Here is a 19,791-nt window from a genome sequence, read left to right as displayed (position 1 = left end):
TTTAGCCCTGTATTAGGGTTAGGGGTGTGCACCAGGGTAGGGTTAGGGTTAGAAAAGTGAGGTGTCCTGGCATGATTTTGATGGTTGGCGTGTGTTCAGAATGGGCAGAAAGGATGAGCTGTGCAGTAAAAGCTACTGCAGGGAGGCTTTTTGAAAATCGCCCCCTTTTCAGTGGAACTTCAGCCCTGTATTAGTGATAGGGGTGTGCACCAGGGTAGGGTTAGTGTTAGAAAAACGCGGTGTCCTGGCATGATTTTGACTGTTGGAATGTGTTTAGAATGGGCAGAAAAGATGAGCTGTGCAGAAAAAGCTACTCCAGGAAGGCTTTTTAAAAATCGCCCTCTTTTCAGTGGAACTTTAGCCCTGTATTAGGGTTAGGGGTGTGCACCAGGGTAGGGTTAGGGTTAGAAAAACGAGGTGTCCTGGCATGATTTTGATGGTTGGAATGTGTTCAGAATGGACAGAAATGATGAGCTGTGCAGAAAAAGCTACTCCAGGGAGGCTTTTTCAAAATCGCCCTCTTTTCAGTGGAACTTCAACCCTGTATTAGTGTTAGGGGTGTGCACCAGGGTAGGGTTAGGGTTAGAAAAACGAGGTGTCCTGGCATGATTTTGATGGTTGGAATGTGTTCAGAATGGGCAGAAAAGATGAGCTGTGCAGAAAAAGCTACTCCAGGAAGGCTTTTTAAAAATCCCCCTTTTCAGTGGAACTTTAGCCCTGTATTAGGGTTAGGAGTGTGCACCAGGGTAGGGTTAGGGTTAGAAAAATGAGGTGTCCTGGCATGATTTTGATGGTTGGCATGTGTTCAGCATGGGCAGAAATGATGAGCTGTGCAGAAAAAGCTACTCCAGGGAGGCTTTTTGAAAATCGCCCCCTTTTCAGTGTAATTTTAGCCCTGTATTAGGGTTAGGGGTGTGCACCAGGGTAGGGTTAGGGTTAGAAAAACGAGGTGTCCTGGCATGATTTTGACGGTTGGTATGTGTTTAGAATGGGCAGAAAAGATGAGCTGTGCAGAAAAAGCTACTCCAGGAAGGCTTTTTGAAAATCGCCCTCTTTTCAGTGGACCTTTAGCCCCCTATTAGGGTCTGGGGAGTGCTCCAGGGTAGGGCCAGGGCAGTCGTGGCGAACCCATGGCATGCCTTCCACAGCGGGCACACAGAGCCCTCTCAGCAGGTGTCATCCCAGCATCGCCCCAGCGGCCGAGCCCCGGATAGCTGCACACACAGGGGCCGTGCGCATGTTCGGAACGCAGTATTGACGCCAGGCCCTGGCGCAATGAGCCGCGACACATTAGCCACGACTCCTCTGATTTTTCGCATGGCCAGGCAGTGCGCTGCCAAGGATACACACATTTGCTTGAACTGGCTGTGAGTTGTTTATTCTAAACTAAAACCTCAGTTTTCAGGTTTTATTGCCTTGTTGGCACTTAGCGATAGGTAAGTCGGTTTGGGGTTACAGTTTGGGCTCTCGGCCTCTAAAAGGTTCGCCATCCCTGGCCTACCATCTGCACAGGACTGGAGGTGTCCTATCCCCAGGGCCAGAATTTGGCCGTCACACGAGGAGGCCTGCAGGGGGCACTTTGCCCACCAACAAAGGTAGCATGTGAGCTGCGGAAACTGAAAGCACAGGCCGCATCCCCCCCAGCTGTGCATCAAGAGTTTTGCAAGTTCTCTTTAGTCACAGAGCCTTGGGGAGAAACAGCCAAAGGGTTTGCAGAGCTCAGTATGGCTTCCTCACAAGCAAACATGCACATTTCATTCTGTGACAGCCTCTGGCCTGAGCTGCATGGCGCGGGCTTCTCAAACCGGGGTGTGGCAAGCAAAGCAACCATGCCCGTTCCTCTTCTCCCGATCAATTCTTCAATATTGCCCTTCCAACATAAACTTTAAGCTTTTCAGTCTTCCAGAAGCTTAATGGCACTGTCTGAGCCGTACGACTTAGACCACAACCCCAAGGAGTGGAGTTGAGTGGGGTTTCTGCCCAGCCAAGGGGACCGTAGCTGAAAAATGAGGAGCTCTGCACCACCACCAAACCAGCGTTTGCACTCCCTGCAGAACACGGGCAAGACACAGGCTCACAGCACCAATCAGCTTTGCAAGAGTCAACAACAGTTGCGGGCGAGAGGAGTCGACACGGGAAAAGGCACTTTTCTCCCACGATGAAAGAAGAGTGGGACTTAGTGGCCTGCTTAACCCCAGAAGCATCAGCAGTTGCCTTAGACAAGGAAGAGCATTTGTCCTGATGGCCCCGTGCTCAGAGCGAGCAGCTCAGATTCAGGGGGCCCGGCTGGAATGCCCCTTCGGGGGCCCCGATCTGGCAGCCCCAACATCCCTTTTCGTTCTAGGACTGCCGTCTGGCTGTGGCCGTCCCTGCCTGACAGAACCTGCAGCCACCTGTATAGGCCTCACTGGCAGCACCGAACCTCTATGGGAAATCAACCTCAGAGGATCTATGGGGGCGGGGCATTCCAGTAGTGGGTGGAGCTGAAGGCCGAAGAGGCGGAGCCAAACTGCCACCCCCTTTTTTCAGATTCAGACTCCAACTGCTAGTTGCTAAGCCTCCAGGAAGATGTTTGAGCCTCTCCAGGTAGATAGGCAGGAAAGGGAGGAGAGAGAGGGGAGCACAGAAGCTGCCAGATAAATGGGGGCGTGGCCAGGGAAAGGGGCGTGGCCAGCTGAAGAACCTGAAAAGCCGGGTGGAGGCCCCCAGGGGCTGCATTTGGCCCTCTGGTTTGGGGTTCCGCACTCCTGCGCTACGGATTATCCACCCAGGGGGCACAACACTGGCGCTGGGGGAATGCTCAAAACGCGCCATCGCACGACACACAGCAGTGCAGGGGATGCTCAGGACATGTGGCTCTACCACCCCTTCGCCCCGGCCTGCACCCGTGTCTCATCGCCACTCCCTGGGCGGTGCGGACAGTGACTCCGAGGATGCACCCCCTTTCTTACTCCGGAGCTCCCACCTTGCCATCTTCATGGTACACGAAGATGTTCCTTGTGCTGTTGTCTTTCAGGTACGTGATCTGCAGTCCGTGCGGGTTGCCTATTTTTGCGGGCTGGAAGGTGGCGTTCAGGTGCTCTATCTTCATGATCGCTTTGGGCTCTTTTGCCTGGAGGAAAAACAGGGTGGCGGTAAGCGGCTGCAGCTAAGGCGGGAGCCGTGCCCAGAGAAGCTCGGGCTGGAAGGCGCAAAGCACTTGCATTGGTGGTACAGCCCTCTCCAGCGCCTCCGCGGCAGGCAGAAGGACTCCAACACGCAGGCGCAGTGTTCTGGGGAACGAACCCACGGGGCACAGCCTCCCCCCTTGCAGCAGCAGCCAGGGCAACTGGGGAGGGCCATGGGGCACATTTCTGCAATATTAGAGAAATGACGGTCTGGAGGAAACCTGGAAACATGTGCGGAAGCCTTTTCCCTAAGCTCTCAAACAATACAGAAGAACAACAAAGGACGATTCTGCTGGAAGTGTCCCGTTAAAGATGGGCTGAAAACTTCAACTACGTGGCTATTTTTGAAGCCTCTGCTAAAGCTCGGAGCGGGTGAGGAGCAGGCGAGGCGAGCAAGCAGTTAAGCGGAGCACAGACAAAACAGTTCCCTTTATTATGGCGGGTGGCATCAGCTCCATGCGAACTTTTGCAACTGCCTGCCGCTCGCTCAGCACCGCGGAGAACAGGGGACTCTCGCTTCCCGAAAAGGCCACGGCAGCAACGATGCGTCACGGAGGAAGCCCCACCCGCGTGCCCAGATGCGCCGGCCGACGGACTTCTGTGCAAGAGCCAACCCATCTCCTTCACCCGCTGCCCAGGCCAGTGGGGGCGGATTGCAGCCCAGAAATGCAACCGAAGAGGAGAGGAAGGAAAAGTGGGAAGGCGCCCTTGAGATCCACTCTGGGAAGGTCGCCGCTACTGGGGGCTGCTCCCCAGGGACTCCAGCTTAAGGGCTGCGGGTGTTGCGGGGGGGGGCATGGCCCAGACATGGCTTTCTTAAAGAAGGATCTGGGCAATGAGGAGGAGGAGGAGGAGGCGGCAGCACAGCAGGTGGCCATGGGCTGAGAGGATGGACTCACTGAAGAAGGAGCCAGGGAGGACGTCTTCCCCACAGGCCCTCAGAGGCCTGGAAAAAAGGTAAGTCAGTGGCCTGATAGGGCTGGTTGGCCACGAGAACAAACATGGCAGCCACAGTCAAGGAGGGACAACCCCCCCCCCCGCCCCCAAACTGGCTTCTTTCCTTCATTACTGTTTCCCTGCCTCTGTCTGCCCAGACGACAGTGGGGACGAGAAAGGCAGGAGATGCCCCGTAGGGCCTCCCTGGCTCTCAGCCCCACACACAAGCACACGGCAGCAATGCAAGAAAGGGCTTTCCAAAACCTGGGCTGCCCTGCGTCAAGGCGGGTAGAGCTCCAGTTGTTCTGGACTCCCGGGCCATCCCAGAAGCCCCTGCAGCACGGCCAATGGTCGGGGGTGCAGGAGTGGAACTCCAAGGGCATCTGGAGACCTGCCTCTTGCCCGCAGTGGCCTTACGTGCCAGGAAGAAAAAGCCATGAAGCCGAAGTGCAGATGGCACCCAATCTGCCCCAGGTGGGAGGTCCGTAGCCTTCATGCCTCGAAGAGGGTGCTGGCGACTCAGAGGCTGCAATGCAGCCATGCAGGAGTCGTTCCCCTTGCATTGCATCCCTCCTGGAAGTCCACCTTTTTCTGCGAAAGCGCAGCTCCACCTGGTTCTGAGGGCCACCAACTCCAAGATGAACTGACTCGGCAGAAGGAAGCGCTCTGTGGAGCTGAGTCATACAGCCGCTTTCACACTTCCCAAATGTTCCGACACTGTTCTTGGCTCAAAAAACCCGCTCAACATGTGTTTAAAACTGTGCATTTCAAAGCAGAAGCCATTTTTAGAACTGCATAGCTTGGGGGAGAGAAAATACTTTAAAAATGCTCACTCAAATGCCAAGTTGGGTGCAGATTTTTTCTCTTCATTGCAGCTCAATGCCAAAAAGTGATGGAACAGCAGGGGCTTCTGCAGGGTGAACGACCTATGGTCCTGCAGTTGCGGTGGGACTCCAGCTCCCATAATCCCCAAACTTCTCTAGGGATCCAGATTCTGGTCTCGTCCAGCGGCCAGAGAGAACCAAGGCCCATAATGCATTTGTCACTCATGGGATAAATATCCTAACAAGGAGGAGACTCTTCCAGCCCCATACCTCACCCTGAGAAAGAAAAGGTGCAAAGCCACCTCATCTTTCCCTTCCAGAAGCACACCCGTACAGATTCTTAAACTGAAATCTGGGGCCTAAGTTTGGTTTGTTTTTTCCCTCCACCCTCCCAACCCAATTTCCTCTAGTGCTGTGCCTTTTTGATTGGCAGGGATGGTCTTAGGACTAACCCCTGAAATCTGTTGTGGGAACTTTTATTTGGCTGAAGAGTCGGTAAAATTGTGCCAAAGACCTAAGCAAACATCATGCGAGTTCTTTGATGCAAAGGGCACGATTCACTGTGTACTCACACAAAAAACACCCATCGGGGAACGTATGGTCCCAAATGTGACACAGAATAAACAGCACAGGGCAGAGAAGGGGAGAGGGTCTGGCAAAGTCCCTGGAGGGCACGAGGCATTCTTGGCAGCAGGGGAAAAGGGCAGCGCCCCCAACAGCCGCTCCTGGGGGATTCTTACATCATTCTTGTTGAAATACTTCAGGGCGCCTTCGCGTTCCGAAAGGACGAACTTCCTGCTCAGGAACTGCCCGTTGTCCCGACCTCTCTTCCACAGGTATCCTTCCCGGTACCCTACACGGGAGGGACAAGAAGAGAGACAAGACAGCGTCGTGGTTGTTTTTCAGGTCATAGCTGACAACTCTGGACGAGAACATCAAACCACCTGCACAATGGGCCAGAGAGCGCATCTTTCCTCCAGCGGGAAATCGCGCCTGCCCGCTCAGCGCTGCTGCGAGCACCGGGGCCGGCATGAACACCCGTCCACGGAGTCGCTTTTCCAGGAGAGGCGACGAGGCGAAGGGTTTTCGTGCCCCCTCTGTGGGTGGGACAGCAGTGGGTCGGAAGGAAGCGATGGGGCAGCATCTTCTCTTGCTGTTTTTGATCGAAGGACACCCCGCTGCTCCCTCAGTGTTGGCAAACAGGAGGAAACGCATCTCCAAGAAGAGGGGATATTTATTCTATTTCAAACTTTTGTGCACTGTCCCATCACAGAGGTGTCGGGGCCGTTCACAACCACAGCAGTAAAATAAGATAAAGATAAAAATAGCACAGCATCCACTATTAAATGTAAAACCACGGATTATGATAAATGAGCAATTAAAATAGTGGGAAAATAAAAAGGTTTTCATCTGGCGCCGAAAGGAAAGAGGCGTTGGTGCCAGGCGAACCTCTCTGGGGAGCGAGTTCCACGGTTGGGGGGCCGCCACAGAGAAGGCCCTCCCCCTCCTGATCTCTTTCAAGGGGGACTCCCAGGGGAGGACGATCTCGCCAGTACGGCTCAGCACAGCACAGCGAATGCCAGAGACCGCAACCTGGTCCAGTCCAGGCCTTTGCTCTCCATCTTCAGCTTGACTGCATCCATCTCCGGGCTTTTACTGCTCCTGCAAGAAACCCGTGGTGGTGCACATGGCCCTCATTCTCTCCATGTTGCCCCCAGCAGCAAGCCTGCAAGGTGGGCTAGGCAGCGAGTCCCCCAGGAAGCGTCATGGCTGAGCGGGACTGGAACCCGGGCCTCCCAAGTCCCACTCTGGCCCGAACATTCCTCCCTGTGCCCTTCGGTCAACACCGCTCTTCAAAAGCAGTCCTTGATTACTTTATTGACCGTACCTCTTTGTAGTCTGCTTTTATATATAAATGCAAAATAGCCAGGCATCGGCTGTTACCACATTAAGACATTAGCAATCGCAGAAATTGAAAATGCTATTAAAATATAACCCAAGTAGATAGCAGGAAACTAGTCATAAATACCAATATATATTTTATCTTAATTTTCTTTGTCGGGAGTTTTCTTCCACTTTTGTGTCGTGCGGGGGGGGGGGGAGCTTTAGGGGCAGAAAGTGGCTGGGTGGGAAGGTTTAATCCTTCCCTTCACCTGCATGCAGTGGTCGCAGGAGGGGGGGAATTGCTCGCATTTAAACTAGAAAAGGGATCAGCCGCAGGCTTGTGCATTTAACACAGCAGGCAGGTCGGTTATGCTATAGAAGCCGCATTGCTGCTGAACAAACCTTTCCCAAGCCAATGCCCTCCAGATATTTCAGACTACAAGTCCCATCAGGGCCAGTCAGTAAGTCCAGTGGTCAAGGATGATGGGAGTTGCTGTGGCTACTCAGAAGGCTGTCCTAACCAGAGACCAGCTTACAGAGCTCAGGATCCAGACATTAAATTCCTGAATTTCTGGGGCTCCACCTTCTATGATTACTGCCAAGACATGAATTCTACCCAGATTAATTAACAGTCTAGCCCAGGGGTTGACAACCCACGGCTCCGGAGCCGCATGTGGCTCTTGAACCCCTCTGCTGCGGCTCCGTCCATCTGCTCCACTCAGGAACACAGTGCTAGCTAGTCAAGCAAATCAGCTAGTTAAGTAAATGGCTACATTCCTCTGCTAAACAAGCTTCCTGCAGGCTCTCATGTTGCTGCTGAAAGGATTCTCTTTGTCCCAATGTAACCTCCTTCATCTGAATGTTAAAAGCTGCACTTGGGACCTGTCACAATTCACAGCACTTGACTGTTTATCTGCTAATCAGTCACTAAACACACCTATATCTACGATTTACTGAGCTTTCCCCCCATCCAACCATGGATAAATCTGAAGAAAAGTTTCTGAAGAAAATCGAATGTTTAATGGTACGTGGGTAGATTCATTTGCTTTTACTGCTGACGAATTTATGGGGTTTGCTGTTTAATGCATGCAGCCCTTTAGCACTGACTTTGACTCTTCAGGAAGCTGTTCTCCTATTCAAAATATATGGAAGCAGTCCTACTAGATTATAATGTAAGATTAAAAATAACAGTTTTTAGTGACTGAACAAGAGCTGCAGCTAAATCATAATGAAGATATACATAGCATTAAGGTAAAAAACGATATATGCAGTGTTATCTTCATTTTAGATGTCAAAAGGGATTTGCGGCTCCCGGTGTTTTCTTTTGTGTAGGAAACGGAAACAGGTCCAAATGGCTGAGTATTAAAGGTTGCAGACCCCTGGGCTAGCCGTTTGCAAGCGGTGAATTATTCAGCGAGGGTCATTCCTCTGCAGATGTGCATGGATGCAAAGCTGGATCCAAACAGCAGCACTTTCTGTTCTGCTGACTTTAACTGGAAATGCTGAGGACAAGCCATTGTCAGCGTGCAAATTAGATTCCGGTCACCTTTACTGCTTGTCTTGTCAAGACTACCATAGGAGGAGAAAACTCCTTCCCAAGCTCACAGAATTAGCCGCTCTGATGTTTGGCTAGCTGTTCCCCCCTCCCCACCTCTTGCTCCCCTTTGTTGAACATCCAATAAAGCGATTGCCCCATCAGGGATGCTGAAATTCGACATCCACATTCCAGACATTCACTGGGACATGCCTGTTTCAGGCATCACACACACCCATCCATAAAAGGTTGGCCATGTCTTTGAAGCAACCAGATAAATCTCTCCGAGAGCAGAACAGTTCGCTCTTTATGAGAACGAGCTGTTAGAAACCGAAATGTCAAAACTGAAGCATCACAACAGCCAGCCCCGAAGCAAACCTGACGATTTAATCCACCGTATTCGCCAGGCATCACCTGTATAGCGGTCTATCCGCTGTCAGCCACCTCCAAGGAGAAATTCATTAGCCCTCTCATGATCCATCATGGGTGATACGTGCAGAATGAAGCGGCACCCCGTCATGAATCAAGCAGGGATGTCAGGCGGGAGGAAAGCAGCAACTGCCTGCTTTGCGCTTCCCAGGGAGGAAGGAGAATTAAGCAGCAAAGAGAGCAAGTACCTCTGGATCTCCTAATGGGTCTCTGGATAATTTGCAATAGACGGATTTCTGACTCCAGGTTGTTCATCGCCACAACAAGATGACTCTCCCTTCTCTCCAAAGAGAAACACTGGAGGGACCAGAGATGTGGGAGGACTGCAAGCCACCCAGACTATGGCGCATGGGGCAGCGTACAGATGCAAAAATGCATAGATAAGTAAACACATCAATAAATAAATCTCTGTTCTGTTCTAGAACCCACATTTATTCAAATATTTATTATTTGCATTGGCATTTGTGGCAGCTTCTATCATTGTTTTCGGAGGAACCTCCCTGAAGCAGGTTAAGCTAAGCATAACTGACTGGCCCAACATCGTCCAGGGAGCTTCATAACTGCGTGGAGACGAGAACCCAGACCTGTCGAGCCCCAGCTCAGCTCCCTGTGCAGCGCGTCACAGTGGCTCGCCAAGCAAACTCCTTCATTCCCTTCTAGCAGACTCTGCCTGATGGATTCAGGTAAATATGCACGCACATACGCACACCCAGAGCTCCTGTGAGCCTGGAACCTGCCCGCCCTAAAACAGGGTGTGTGTGTGTTGTTGTGTACTCCAGAGGTTGGGGGTTGCGCTTCTCATTTTAGCTGTATTCAACAGTACTATGCATCAAACACGCACTAGAGCGACCTATCTTACATTGGGGCTAATTTATTCAGGAGGAAATATTCTGTAAAATAATAACTTTCTTCACATCCAGAAAGAAAACCACCCTGGACATTGCAGCCAGGATGGGAAGCAAGTCAGCCACTATACCTCTAAGCCAGACCCCTTGGGGGATGGTGTGTGTGGGGGGGGGGGGGATCCATGTTTTTATCCCCAGTTGCAGATTGGAGATAGAAGCAAGGACCCGGGGGGGCCCAGCTGTGGCTTGGAGGAATAGCTGAGTTATTCCACCCCACAGGGACAATTCCACTCTGCCCTGGGGAAGACACAGCACAGACTAAACTTCCCCAGCTTGAGCAGTGACTTGGCCATGGACCCTGACGTCACCCAGCTCACACAGGGCCAAGTGAGGGTCATGTGCCCCCTCCACCCCCTCCCCAAGCTCAAGAGAAAGCTCATCCATGCACAATCCCCCCGGCACTTCCGTGAGGATCCAGGAGTTTCTCAGGACCTTTGGGTCCTGCTGATTTCCCAGGGCTGCCATAGCTTCAAAAGATGCAAGACCCAGGCTGTCAGATACATGCGCGTCCAAAGAGATGGGAAGGAGTCTCCTCCCCAGGTCCTGCACCCAGAGTATACTGTGACCCGCCTCAAAGAACATGCTCCCATCTTGCCCGCAGAAGTCCGCAGCTGCCGGCTTTCCAGCGACACGTCTATTCAAAAGGCTCCTCTCTTCATTCCCGAAGAGAACACGTGTTCCCCAGTCTTGTCCCCTGGTCTATTTGAACCCAGCTTCCAAGCGCCCTTCCTACAGCTCCACGGATGTCCGCTTGCCCAGACGGCCGGCCGAGCCGGGAGACGAACGCTGCGGATTAAATCGATTGTTTCCACAATGCCCAATTAACCCATTCAGGCTGCAAACGATTCAATTTATTCAATTCGAGGCAACTGGCACTCAGGCAGAGCAGAGAAAGCAAACCCAATTGCTCCTAACCTCTCTGCACGATCCATGGATCTGTGTGCACACTGGGGAAACCGGAGACACCAAGGACACGGTCAAGCCGCATCTCAGCATTTTTAAGTGTGATCAAAGCTCTCCCATAGCAAGTCCATGGCACAAGCCATCTGGCCTGTGGAAATCCGGGGTAAGGAAGCATTCACACACACACAACACACGTGTTGGGTATTTCCCACCCCTGTGGTAGTCTGATGAAAGTTTCCAAGATAAGGTTTTGAGTCTGGAGGCAGGAACGAGTGAATTGGTTTTGGGGTGGGGGAACAGCCCTCCCATGCCAATGCCCAAAGGGGGAAAACTGGGCTGAAAGGGAGCAGGAAGCGGTTTGTGAGAAATTGCCAGCGCTTACAGGACATTCCCCCTCTGCACGGCAGCCAAAAGGACATTTTGAAAAGAAAAATTGATCGTTTTTGCGGCCCAAGTGCTGGGAATCAATACTGTGAAAACCAGCCAGAAAACGAAAGCGTCTTTCCTGCTAAGCTATCACACAAGGTTTAGCAGAACACCCAGGCCGATTCCCTTTTCACAGAGAGTAGAACATTTTTCGTAATTTGGTGTTAGTTGGTTTTGGAGACACACCATGATCCGTGCTTAGGATCTGGGGCCCTAGGAATCTTGCTGTCCTTGCCTGCTCCTCCAATGGCTGCTTTTAAGCAAAGTTGGTTTTATTTAGAACATTTCTAGGCAGTGCAAGGCAGAGGTGTATTAAATGGCCATATCTCTTAAAAGTACCTGGCTGCAATCCACCGTTTTATGCCTCTGCCTTCCACAGAGCACATAGTTCTCTCTCTCCATTTAGGTCTTCACAACAACCCTGCAAGGTAGGTAAGGCTGTGAGGCAGCAACTGGCCCAAGGTCACCTAGTGAGCTTTTATGGCTAGGTCTCCAAGGTGCTAGGAAACACTCTAACCAGTGCACCTCTCTGCCTCAGGTTGGTTACTCTGACTGGCAGCAGGACACTGTGAGGAGGCCCTTCTGGACCCAGCTGCCAAAGGCTGGAGACAGAGTTGGTCAAAACATTAAAGGTGCCGAGAGATGGATCATCTCCTTCCATATTTAACTGTCCCGAACTTAAGGTAATCTCCGGTGCCCTTTTGCAGGTGACCGCACCAAAGGAGGTGAGGCAGAAGAGGGGCCCCTCCAGTAGTAACACCCCACCTGTGGAATTACCTCCCCAAAGCAGCTCACCATGGTCTTTTGGGCAGTAGGTAGATCCTCCCCCCCCCCCCCATTTTCCTATCTTCAGCTTTAAAAACTGTGTTAAGGCACAAGCTTGTACCCTTAGCACATTTCTAGATCTCTGCACAACTGCAGCTTTTTAATCACGGTTATTCCATCGGCTTCCTTCAGTTTGAACTTTGTTCTTATATTGAGTTTCACTCTTTTGCAGGGTATGGTTTTCAGCTTTGTCTCGTAACCTCCCAGAAAGCTTCGGCTAATGGGCAGTGTCGAAATGAGCAAACGAAATAATTCATAAACGAGAGACTACGATCTCCTCCTTTCTTGTGATGCCCTTCCCCCGTTGCAGGACGTTAAATCCGAGCCCCAAGGACGGTCACTCTGCCAAAATCTTCCTGCAGTATCACCTGCAGGAATATGAGCAAAGGGCGCTCAGACTCGGGACTCAGAAAGGGCAGCGGGAGCTGCATGAATCCATCTGCGTTCCCCCATGGCTGCCGTCTCCGTGTGACTGCGCACCAGCGCACTCGGCAGACCCGGCGGGTGCGCAGAACCACACGGTGCTCCCCTTGGGATCGAAACGACGAGAAGCTGGAAGTGCTGACAGGCAGCTTGCTCTTCCCACCCCGTGCGGGAACAGCTGCTTGTGAAAAAATGGAAATATTGCTTTTCTCAGTGGGCATCTCCAGAAACTGCTGGGGCAGCATGATCCGCCAAGTCCAAGCTGCCAAGGCCGATCTGGGAGACCTCCTGGTACAGAAGGGCAGGTGGGAATTGAGAAAGAAGAGGTTAACCTACAGCTTTCTGCCCTATATTCCCTTTCCACTATTTTTACCCATTGTGCTCACGGACAATCTGCGACATAAATCTCCCTGCAACAGCAGCAGCTAGACACCTGTGACTTTGTTCCCTGCCACGTTGAAATCTCTTCCATCCAGGCTGTCCTTGAAGGGCGACCTACTTCCACGGACTCAGTCTCGCGCTCACAATCTGGGCGGCCTAGATTCTTGTTCTGTCTGGACCGGGCCGGTTCCCATCTCAGGAAAAGCTGTGCTTCTTAGCTCTTCTGAAAGGACAGCTTTCCCTCTGTCATGCTCAGCATGATTAATGGGATTTGAGAAGGAAAAAGTTTAGAGAAGGAAAAAGAAGCCATGGAGGATCTGAGGTGAATGGAAGATTTGTTGTTGTATAGATTAAAGATTTCTTTTCCGTTAAACTCTCATAGAGTGTTGAAGGACAGGAAGATAGATAGATTTGAGGGGCTGAAGGTATAGGTTGCATATCTATAGAATTCCCTTGGCAACTTTGCTCAGTTTGTTCATTTTAGCCTGTTCTATTTCACATTCTTTTTGTGTACTTGTATATGTGAAGAAAACAAAAATTTTCAAAAAATAAAAAATAAAAGGACAGCTTTCCCCACCTTCTGTCTTCCAGATGGCTTGGTCGACAACATCAGAGATCCCTAATTGGCTGGGGCTAGTGGGAGTTGTAGTCCACAGCATCTTCAGGGCAGAAAGTAGGGGCAAGCAGTGACACAACTGCATTGTGGATTTGCACGTGGGCACACACCCTCGACACTGGATGGTTAAACACACAAATGCACCTAAAGGCATTAATTAGTTTTGCTTCCTGAAAGCACCCACTGGGAACCTCATGCAGGGCCCAGCTTCTCTGGAGGAATCATTTCCCCTGCAAGGCGATCGATCGAGACCCAGTTTCCTGCCGCCGCTAAATGAAGTGCTTGGCCTCACTGGCAATGGCTTTTCACTTCTGCATTGCCCAGATTGTCAATTTCAGAGCCGGATGGCAAGTCTGGCTGTGTGTTTTTTTTTAAACTGGCTCTGCATCCCCTAATAGATTAGCCATTCAATGGAAAAAAGTATCTAAAAATATTGAAACCGAAAAGCAAGCGCACATCCCATGTTCTGCTGTGTCTACAGACGCGTTTCATTTTGTCAGCACTGTCCTCCTCCAAAACCTATTTATATTTTTATTTGTTCCACGGTTGCTATCCAGCTTTTTTTGACCAAAAGGGACAGATCGGAACAGCTTGCATTGAGTCATAAAAGCGTACATCTAAAAAGAAAAAAAGCACTACCCAAAACTGCAGCGGAACAGGAATACGCTCGGCCTGCTCACAAGAACTCCTGCCCAACAAAATTCTTTTTGCTTTTTTACTATCATAAATGCGATGGAATTGTGATACTTCACAGTGCCGGTCTTACTGCCAGGGACTTTGTCTAGTAGCAGCATCCCCTCCCCAGGTTCCCCAACGTTCCCCGCAAGAGGAAAACCGCTGGGCTATAAATTCAATGCAATAATATAGAAACCAAATGCATTGCTCCAAAGTGGGGAAACCTTGGCTCAACTGTACTGCCAGTGAGAAGGATCTTGGAGTCGTTGTAGATACAAGCTGAACAGGAGTTGACAAAGTGATGTAGCTGCGAAAAGGACAAATGCTATTTTCATAGAAGGATCGCTGCCAAATCCTGTGAAGTTCTGTTTCCCCTTTACTCAAAATGGGTGAGGCCTCATCTGGAGTAGTGTTTCTCGTTTTGGGCACCACAGTTTATGAAAGAGAAGCTGGAAAGGGCCCAGAGAAGGGCGACGAGGATGATCTGGAGACTGGAGACAAAACCTCAGTCTTTGACTCAATCAAAGACTCGCTGGCTCATGCAACTATTTTGGTGGCTGCTTTGGTCCCCTTGAAGGGTGGCCGCAGCTGTACCTGGTGCTCCACTCCAGTCGTTCTTCTAGGGTTCTCTGCTGCATCCACCACCAGTGACCACGATCTCTCTCTGGGCATCGGCCGCCCCCAGAGACGCTCGGCTGCAGAGTGTCCAATGCAGCACGAGCCTTTTCTCGGCAGGACCCTTCCTGTTCGGTCATGTCCAGAAGGACCAGAACTGTGGGCCAGAATTCAGCCCTGCAGTGGCCCACCCATCATGTCCCACGGGGCGATCTTCCGTCACCTGTGTTGCTTGACCTCTGCATGAAGTCACTGGGAGAGGGCCTCTGGAACACATTGGGACCTCGGTGTGCTCATTGCACTGGGTAGCCATGCCCTTGGTTCCAGATTCAATTTTCTACCTTTTTGTGGGAAGCCTCTCTGAGAATTCCTACTGTGTCCAGTTCTGGGCACCAAAGTTTAAGAAAGAGGCAGAGAAGCTGGAAAGGCTCTGGAGGAGGGTGGCAAGGATGATCTGGAGACGGGAGACAAAGCCCTGGGAGGAGAGATGGAGGGAACTGGGCATGTTCAGCCTCAAGAAGGGAAGACGGAGGGGAGATAGGGGAGCACTCTACAGGTACACAAAGGACAGGACCTCTTCTCTATCATCCCACAGCGCAGGAAGCAGATTAACAGGCTCAAGTTACAGAAAGCTGGATATCAGGAAAAGATTCCCGACTGTTAGAGCCGCTTGACCACGGATGGCCTCTCCCTGCTGGAGGCACTCAGGATGCAGCTGGTCCACCATCTGAGCAGGACGGCTGAACTGGGAATCCTGCATGGAGCAGAGGGTTGGACCCGATGGCCCCCCAGCCCCTTCCAACTCCACTATTCTACGACGATGACGAGGATTGGAAACACAGCCCTGCAAAGGCCTCTCCAGCCAAACTGCTTGTCTGTGCTCTGCTCACATTCTTGCACAACCATCTTGTTGTTCCGTCCGCTTGGTGTTGCCACCCTTCGAGCAAAGGACAGGCAGACCCGCTGCGGCTCCACCCAGCCGTGCGCAGCAGCCAGGCAGCGAGACGAGCGGTCCTGTCCCAGATCTCAAGGCGCTGACGGGAAGCGGCAAATGCCAGAGTTCTCGTCGGGCCACACGCTGTGAAGGATGCTGTGTGCCGCTGGCGGAGCCCTGGGGACGGCCCCACCCCCGCTGTACCACTTCCAGCCCGAACCCACAGCGTCGTTAACAACAATATTATTGTTCGAGCTGTCCACGGGATAAAAGTGCAAAATCCAGCCATGAAAGAAGCCCATTTTCTATGTTTCCCCATCGTAAACAAGAGCCAATCACGCCTCTTTGTATCTGTTCTCCTCCTTCCACAGACATTCCGACGGAGCACAGAGAAAAGGACATTTTCCTTTGAGGTCCACAGGTCAACTCAATGTTCTTCAGCCAGCACACCTAGGGTTAAATTTAAATGCAGTCTCTCCCAGCCACCCCAACTTATGCCTCAGTGCCAAAGCATGCACCTCCCAGACAGACCTCACAGGTTCAAGTCACTGGCACCTGCAGTTAAAGCAGAAGGCAAGAATCGGTGCCCTTCCAGGGCAAGCTGGATTCCAGCTCCCATTAACCCCAGCCCGGATGCCAGATAGCCAGGGATGATGAGAGTTGCAACAGAACCCCCTTGTTGCGTCGGCTTTCTGGTTACCGGTGTGTTCCCAGGCACAAATCAATGTTACGGGTAAAGCCCTATCTGACTTGGGACTATTTCCAAGTCCATCTTTCTCCCAGGCAAGCTGGTTTAGGTTTCAAGACCTTTGAGAAGAGCCCGTCTCTTGCTTCCAGAACCTCAAGAGACAGATTTGGTGGAGATGCAAAAGAGGACCTTCGCGGGGGCCACTGGAAGTGTTCCCCCCATAACCTGTAGTCCTTCCACCAGACAGAAAGAACATTTCTATTCATCCAGGCCTTTGGTAGGAAGGTGGCTTGTTTCTGACCGAAGCTTGATTTAAACAGATGCTGCTTATTAATTTTACCCTCATGCTTTTAATCTATTTGTTTTTACATTACGTTTCCCCCAAAATTTTATTTTTCATCTGCTTGATCAAGGCCTGTTGCCTTGAGCGGTGGAAAGGTAGGATACCAATTTCATAAATTAAAAGTCCAACAACATTTTCCTCAGTGAAAGCATCGGCCGTGGTGCACAGGTGTCCATGTGAGCAAACAGCAAAGTCCATGTGAGGCAACATTAGGAAACCATTCGAAAATGAAACTGGCCACGGTCCTACTGCCTTAGGCAAATGGTCTATGGTGCGACTGTATTTAGAATATTGTGTACAGTTCTGGTCGCTGCACCTAAAAAAAGGACATTGTAGGCTTGGAAAACGTGCAGAAGTGGGGAACTAAAAGGATCGACCCTACAAGGAACAGCTGAGATGGTTTAAGCAGAGAAAAAAGGAAGGTGCAAGCAGAAGCGACCGAAAGACGCACGGTGCGGAGGAAGTGGCAGGGAGCCGCTTCTCTCTCGCTCCCAGGAGCCCAGCGCCCAAGAAGGCCATCCATGGCGCTGCTGGGTGAAGATCCAGGAGAAGGTCTTCTTCACGGAGCACAGAATCGGCACACGATGCAACCAGATGTGGCTTTTGGCTGGCCGTAAAAGGGGATTCGACAGATTCCTGGAGGAGAGGGCTGCTGAGCGTGAGTAACCCTAATGGCTGCAGACTGTCTGCAGGACCAGGAGCCGCCTGCGCACCAGCTGCTGGGGAACATGGGTGGGAGAGTTGCACCCCTGCCCTGCTTGGAGGCTGCTAGTTGGCCATCTGTGAACAGAACAGGTGGGCCCTCTGAGGATCTCATTTCCTCATCTGCGGGGCCACGCAAAGCCTCCCCTTCCTTCCACACCCGACCGGTGACCTGCGCTTCAGCTTCCTCCAGGCTCTGGTCATTCTTCTTGCCCTCTGCTGCAAGTTACAAAGGCCAAGACATCACAAACCCTCTGTGATTTAAATGTGGTAGCACCACGGACCATTCTGTCTGCCTGCGTCAAAAATACATTGTCTAGAGCGACCGTGGGGTATGTTCATAGACATAGCTGCTCTCCGTGTAAAAGGAAGATGGACTATTTCTGTCCCGTGCATTTTCTGGTCTTTATATATTTCTTGGAACCTCTGCGAGTAACCCGAGAAAGACTGCAGCCTCTGTCCTCTGAAGAGAGAAGCGCCACCGCACAGCCGGGGGCAGAGGCCTGCGAGGAGGCCTGCGTGGCACCTGGAGGTGTTTTGCGCATGGATGCAGCTTGCAATATTTAGCGGGCCGTCACTGATTTTTCTGGGTGGGCTGCATTTTTTCTCCAGAGAAAGGCAGGGCTGGCCTGAAACCATTGCGGCCTACGGGGAATGGCATCCTAAACGCTGGCCAGACGGTGTCCTTCAGAGCACCTGAGGGTAGTGGATGCTTTGGAGACACACAGAGACAGACAGCTCTGTTCTCCGACACCCAACCCTCCGCATCTGCCACCAGAAGCTGCTGCCTGACTCCACCTCGTGGCTGGGCCAGCCCTGGATAGCACAGAAACACAGGAACTGAGCGAGTCAGAAGGGGCCTCCCAGGCCATCTAGTCTGACCTCTGCCTCTAGCCGGCTCTGCTCACGACATGCCCACCATGTGGACACCCAGCCTGTCCTTGAACACCCTCACCACTGGGGCCTCAACTGCCTCCTGTGGAAGCCCATTCTGTATCCCGGGGGTCCGAACCGTCAGGAAGTGCTCCCCACTAAGTAAATGTTAGCGGTGAGAATGGACCAGTCCCCGCAAGCATTTCCTTCCAAGGCTGGACAGCAGGAAGAGCTTCCTCACTGTCAGAGCAATACGGGAGTGGGACCAGCTGCCTGGAGAGGTGGTGGGCTCTCCCACACTGGAGGCATTCAAGGAGAAACTGGGCAGCGACCTGAGTGGGATGGTGTAACGTGGTGTCCTGCAACAGCAGGGGGCTGGACTAGATGGCCTTCATGGCCCCTTCCAACTCTACTGTCCTGTGATTCAATGAGTCGACGATTCCCTCTTCCAGCTTTCTCCCCATCCCACACGTCAGTGCCCAAGACAGAGTGTCACGAACCCTGCACTCCTCAAAGCAGGGTGCAGAACTCTGGGCCCACGGCAATGAGAACAGCCCCCAGGGAGAATTGTTGTGACCTCAGCTCAGGGAAAAGATAAGCCGCCCCTCCACGCAACGACAACTGCAAGAGCAACAGCGCCCATGTTTCCCTGGAGGCGGCGTTGGGCTAATCCCCTTCTAAAGATCTTTTGCTCACACGTCAACAGTATTGGGAACTAATTTCAACAGGAGCATTCTTGGTGGTTCTGGTCACGTCCATCCGACAAATGCAGTGGAAACTCTCGACGATTTATAGGCAGTGGAAACCCTACACTTTCCTTGGACAGGACCGGCAAATTGTTTGGCTTCAATCTATCTACCCGCTCTGAAATTAACGCAGCTCACACGGATGAGAAAGTTATAACGTTGGGTCGACAGCAGCAAAGTGAAGCATTTAATCACTCCATTACTCAGCGAGCCTGGGCTCCCTTTTCACAGCAAAATCAATGAGGCTAATACAGCCATTAATGTCAGCGCTTTCAGGAGAAAGAAAAGCATTGGGACTTATTAAAAACAAGATCTGAAAACAGGGAGCTGCTCAGAACCCGTCAAACGGCACCGCATCTGCCTCTCTTCTGGTGGCCAGAGAAAGGTTTTCAAAAACTTTCTACAGCACCATCTACTCAACAACCCCCCCGCCCTTCTCAGATCCTTCTTGGTGGTAGCTCCCACACTCTGGGGGGCCAGCTTGGTCCCCTTTCTGGTGTCCTTCCACAGACAGGCAAAGGCATTTTAAACCGAGCAGGACTTTGGAGGAAGAGAATAATGTTAGCCGCCAAGCTTCAGGTGTCCAGATTTCTTGACATGGAACTATGGCAGTGATGTATGTATGGATGGGCAGATACACCCTTCCTCCTTTATTATAGATTTTTTAAATGTCAGGGTCCAACTACACATGGCCATTTGGTCCCAAGTCAAGTCTCAGCCTTTGAGAATGCCATGGCTGTTTCCCCAGAAACCGTCATTTCGAGTCGCCCTTCGGGAGGACGAAAAAGAGCCAAGAATTCGAGGCAGGGCCCTCACATACTATGCAATGCCTCTGAGCCTTCCTTTCCAAGCGGGTTCCCCAGGCAAACCTGGTTGATCACTCCCCCACGGGGCAATCGGAGCGCTCAGTCACAGTCTCCCACTAGACTGCCCTTCAAGCTCACCCACTCCTCCCCGCTTTG

General features: G+C 51.7%; 1 protein-coding gene across 4 annotated transcripts in view; it reads right to left on the bottom strand.

Annotated features, from left to right (window-relative positions):
• Positions 1 to 19,791, bottom strand: part of ADAP1 (ArfGAP with dual PH domains 1) — a 55,358-nt gene that overhangs the window by 15,674 nt on the left and 19,893 nt on the right. For all 4 annotated transcript variants that reach the window (XM_044433254.1, XM_044433255.1, XM_044433256.1 and 1 more), the window contains exons 5-6: positions 5,668 to 5,780; positions 2,966 to 3,112 (exon numbers count right to left, since the gene is read on the bottom strand). In XM_044433254.1, the coding sequence (XP_044289189.1) occupies positions 2,966 to 3,112; positions 5,668 to 5,780 (260 nt within the window). The remainder of the gene's footprint in view (positions 1 to 2,965; positions 3,113 to 5,667; positions 5,781 to 19,791) is intronic.

Source organism: Varanus komodoensis, unplaced genomic scaffold (genome assembly GCF_004798865.1).
Source record: "Varanus komodoensis strain SLA01 unplaced genomic scaffold, ASM479886v1 scaffold26, whole genome shotgun sequence".
Taxonomy (NCBI): Eukaryota; Metazoa; Chordata; class Lepidosauria; order Squamata; family Varanidae; genus Varanus; species Varanus komodoensis.
Note: the sequence above shows the minus strand (reverse complement) of the source record. Positions and strands in the feature narration are given on the sequence as shown.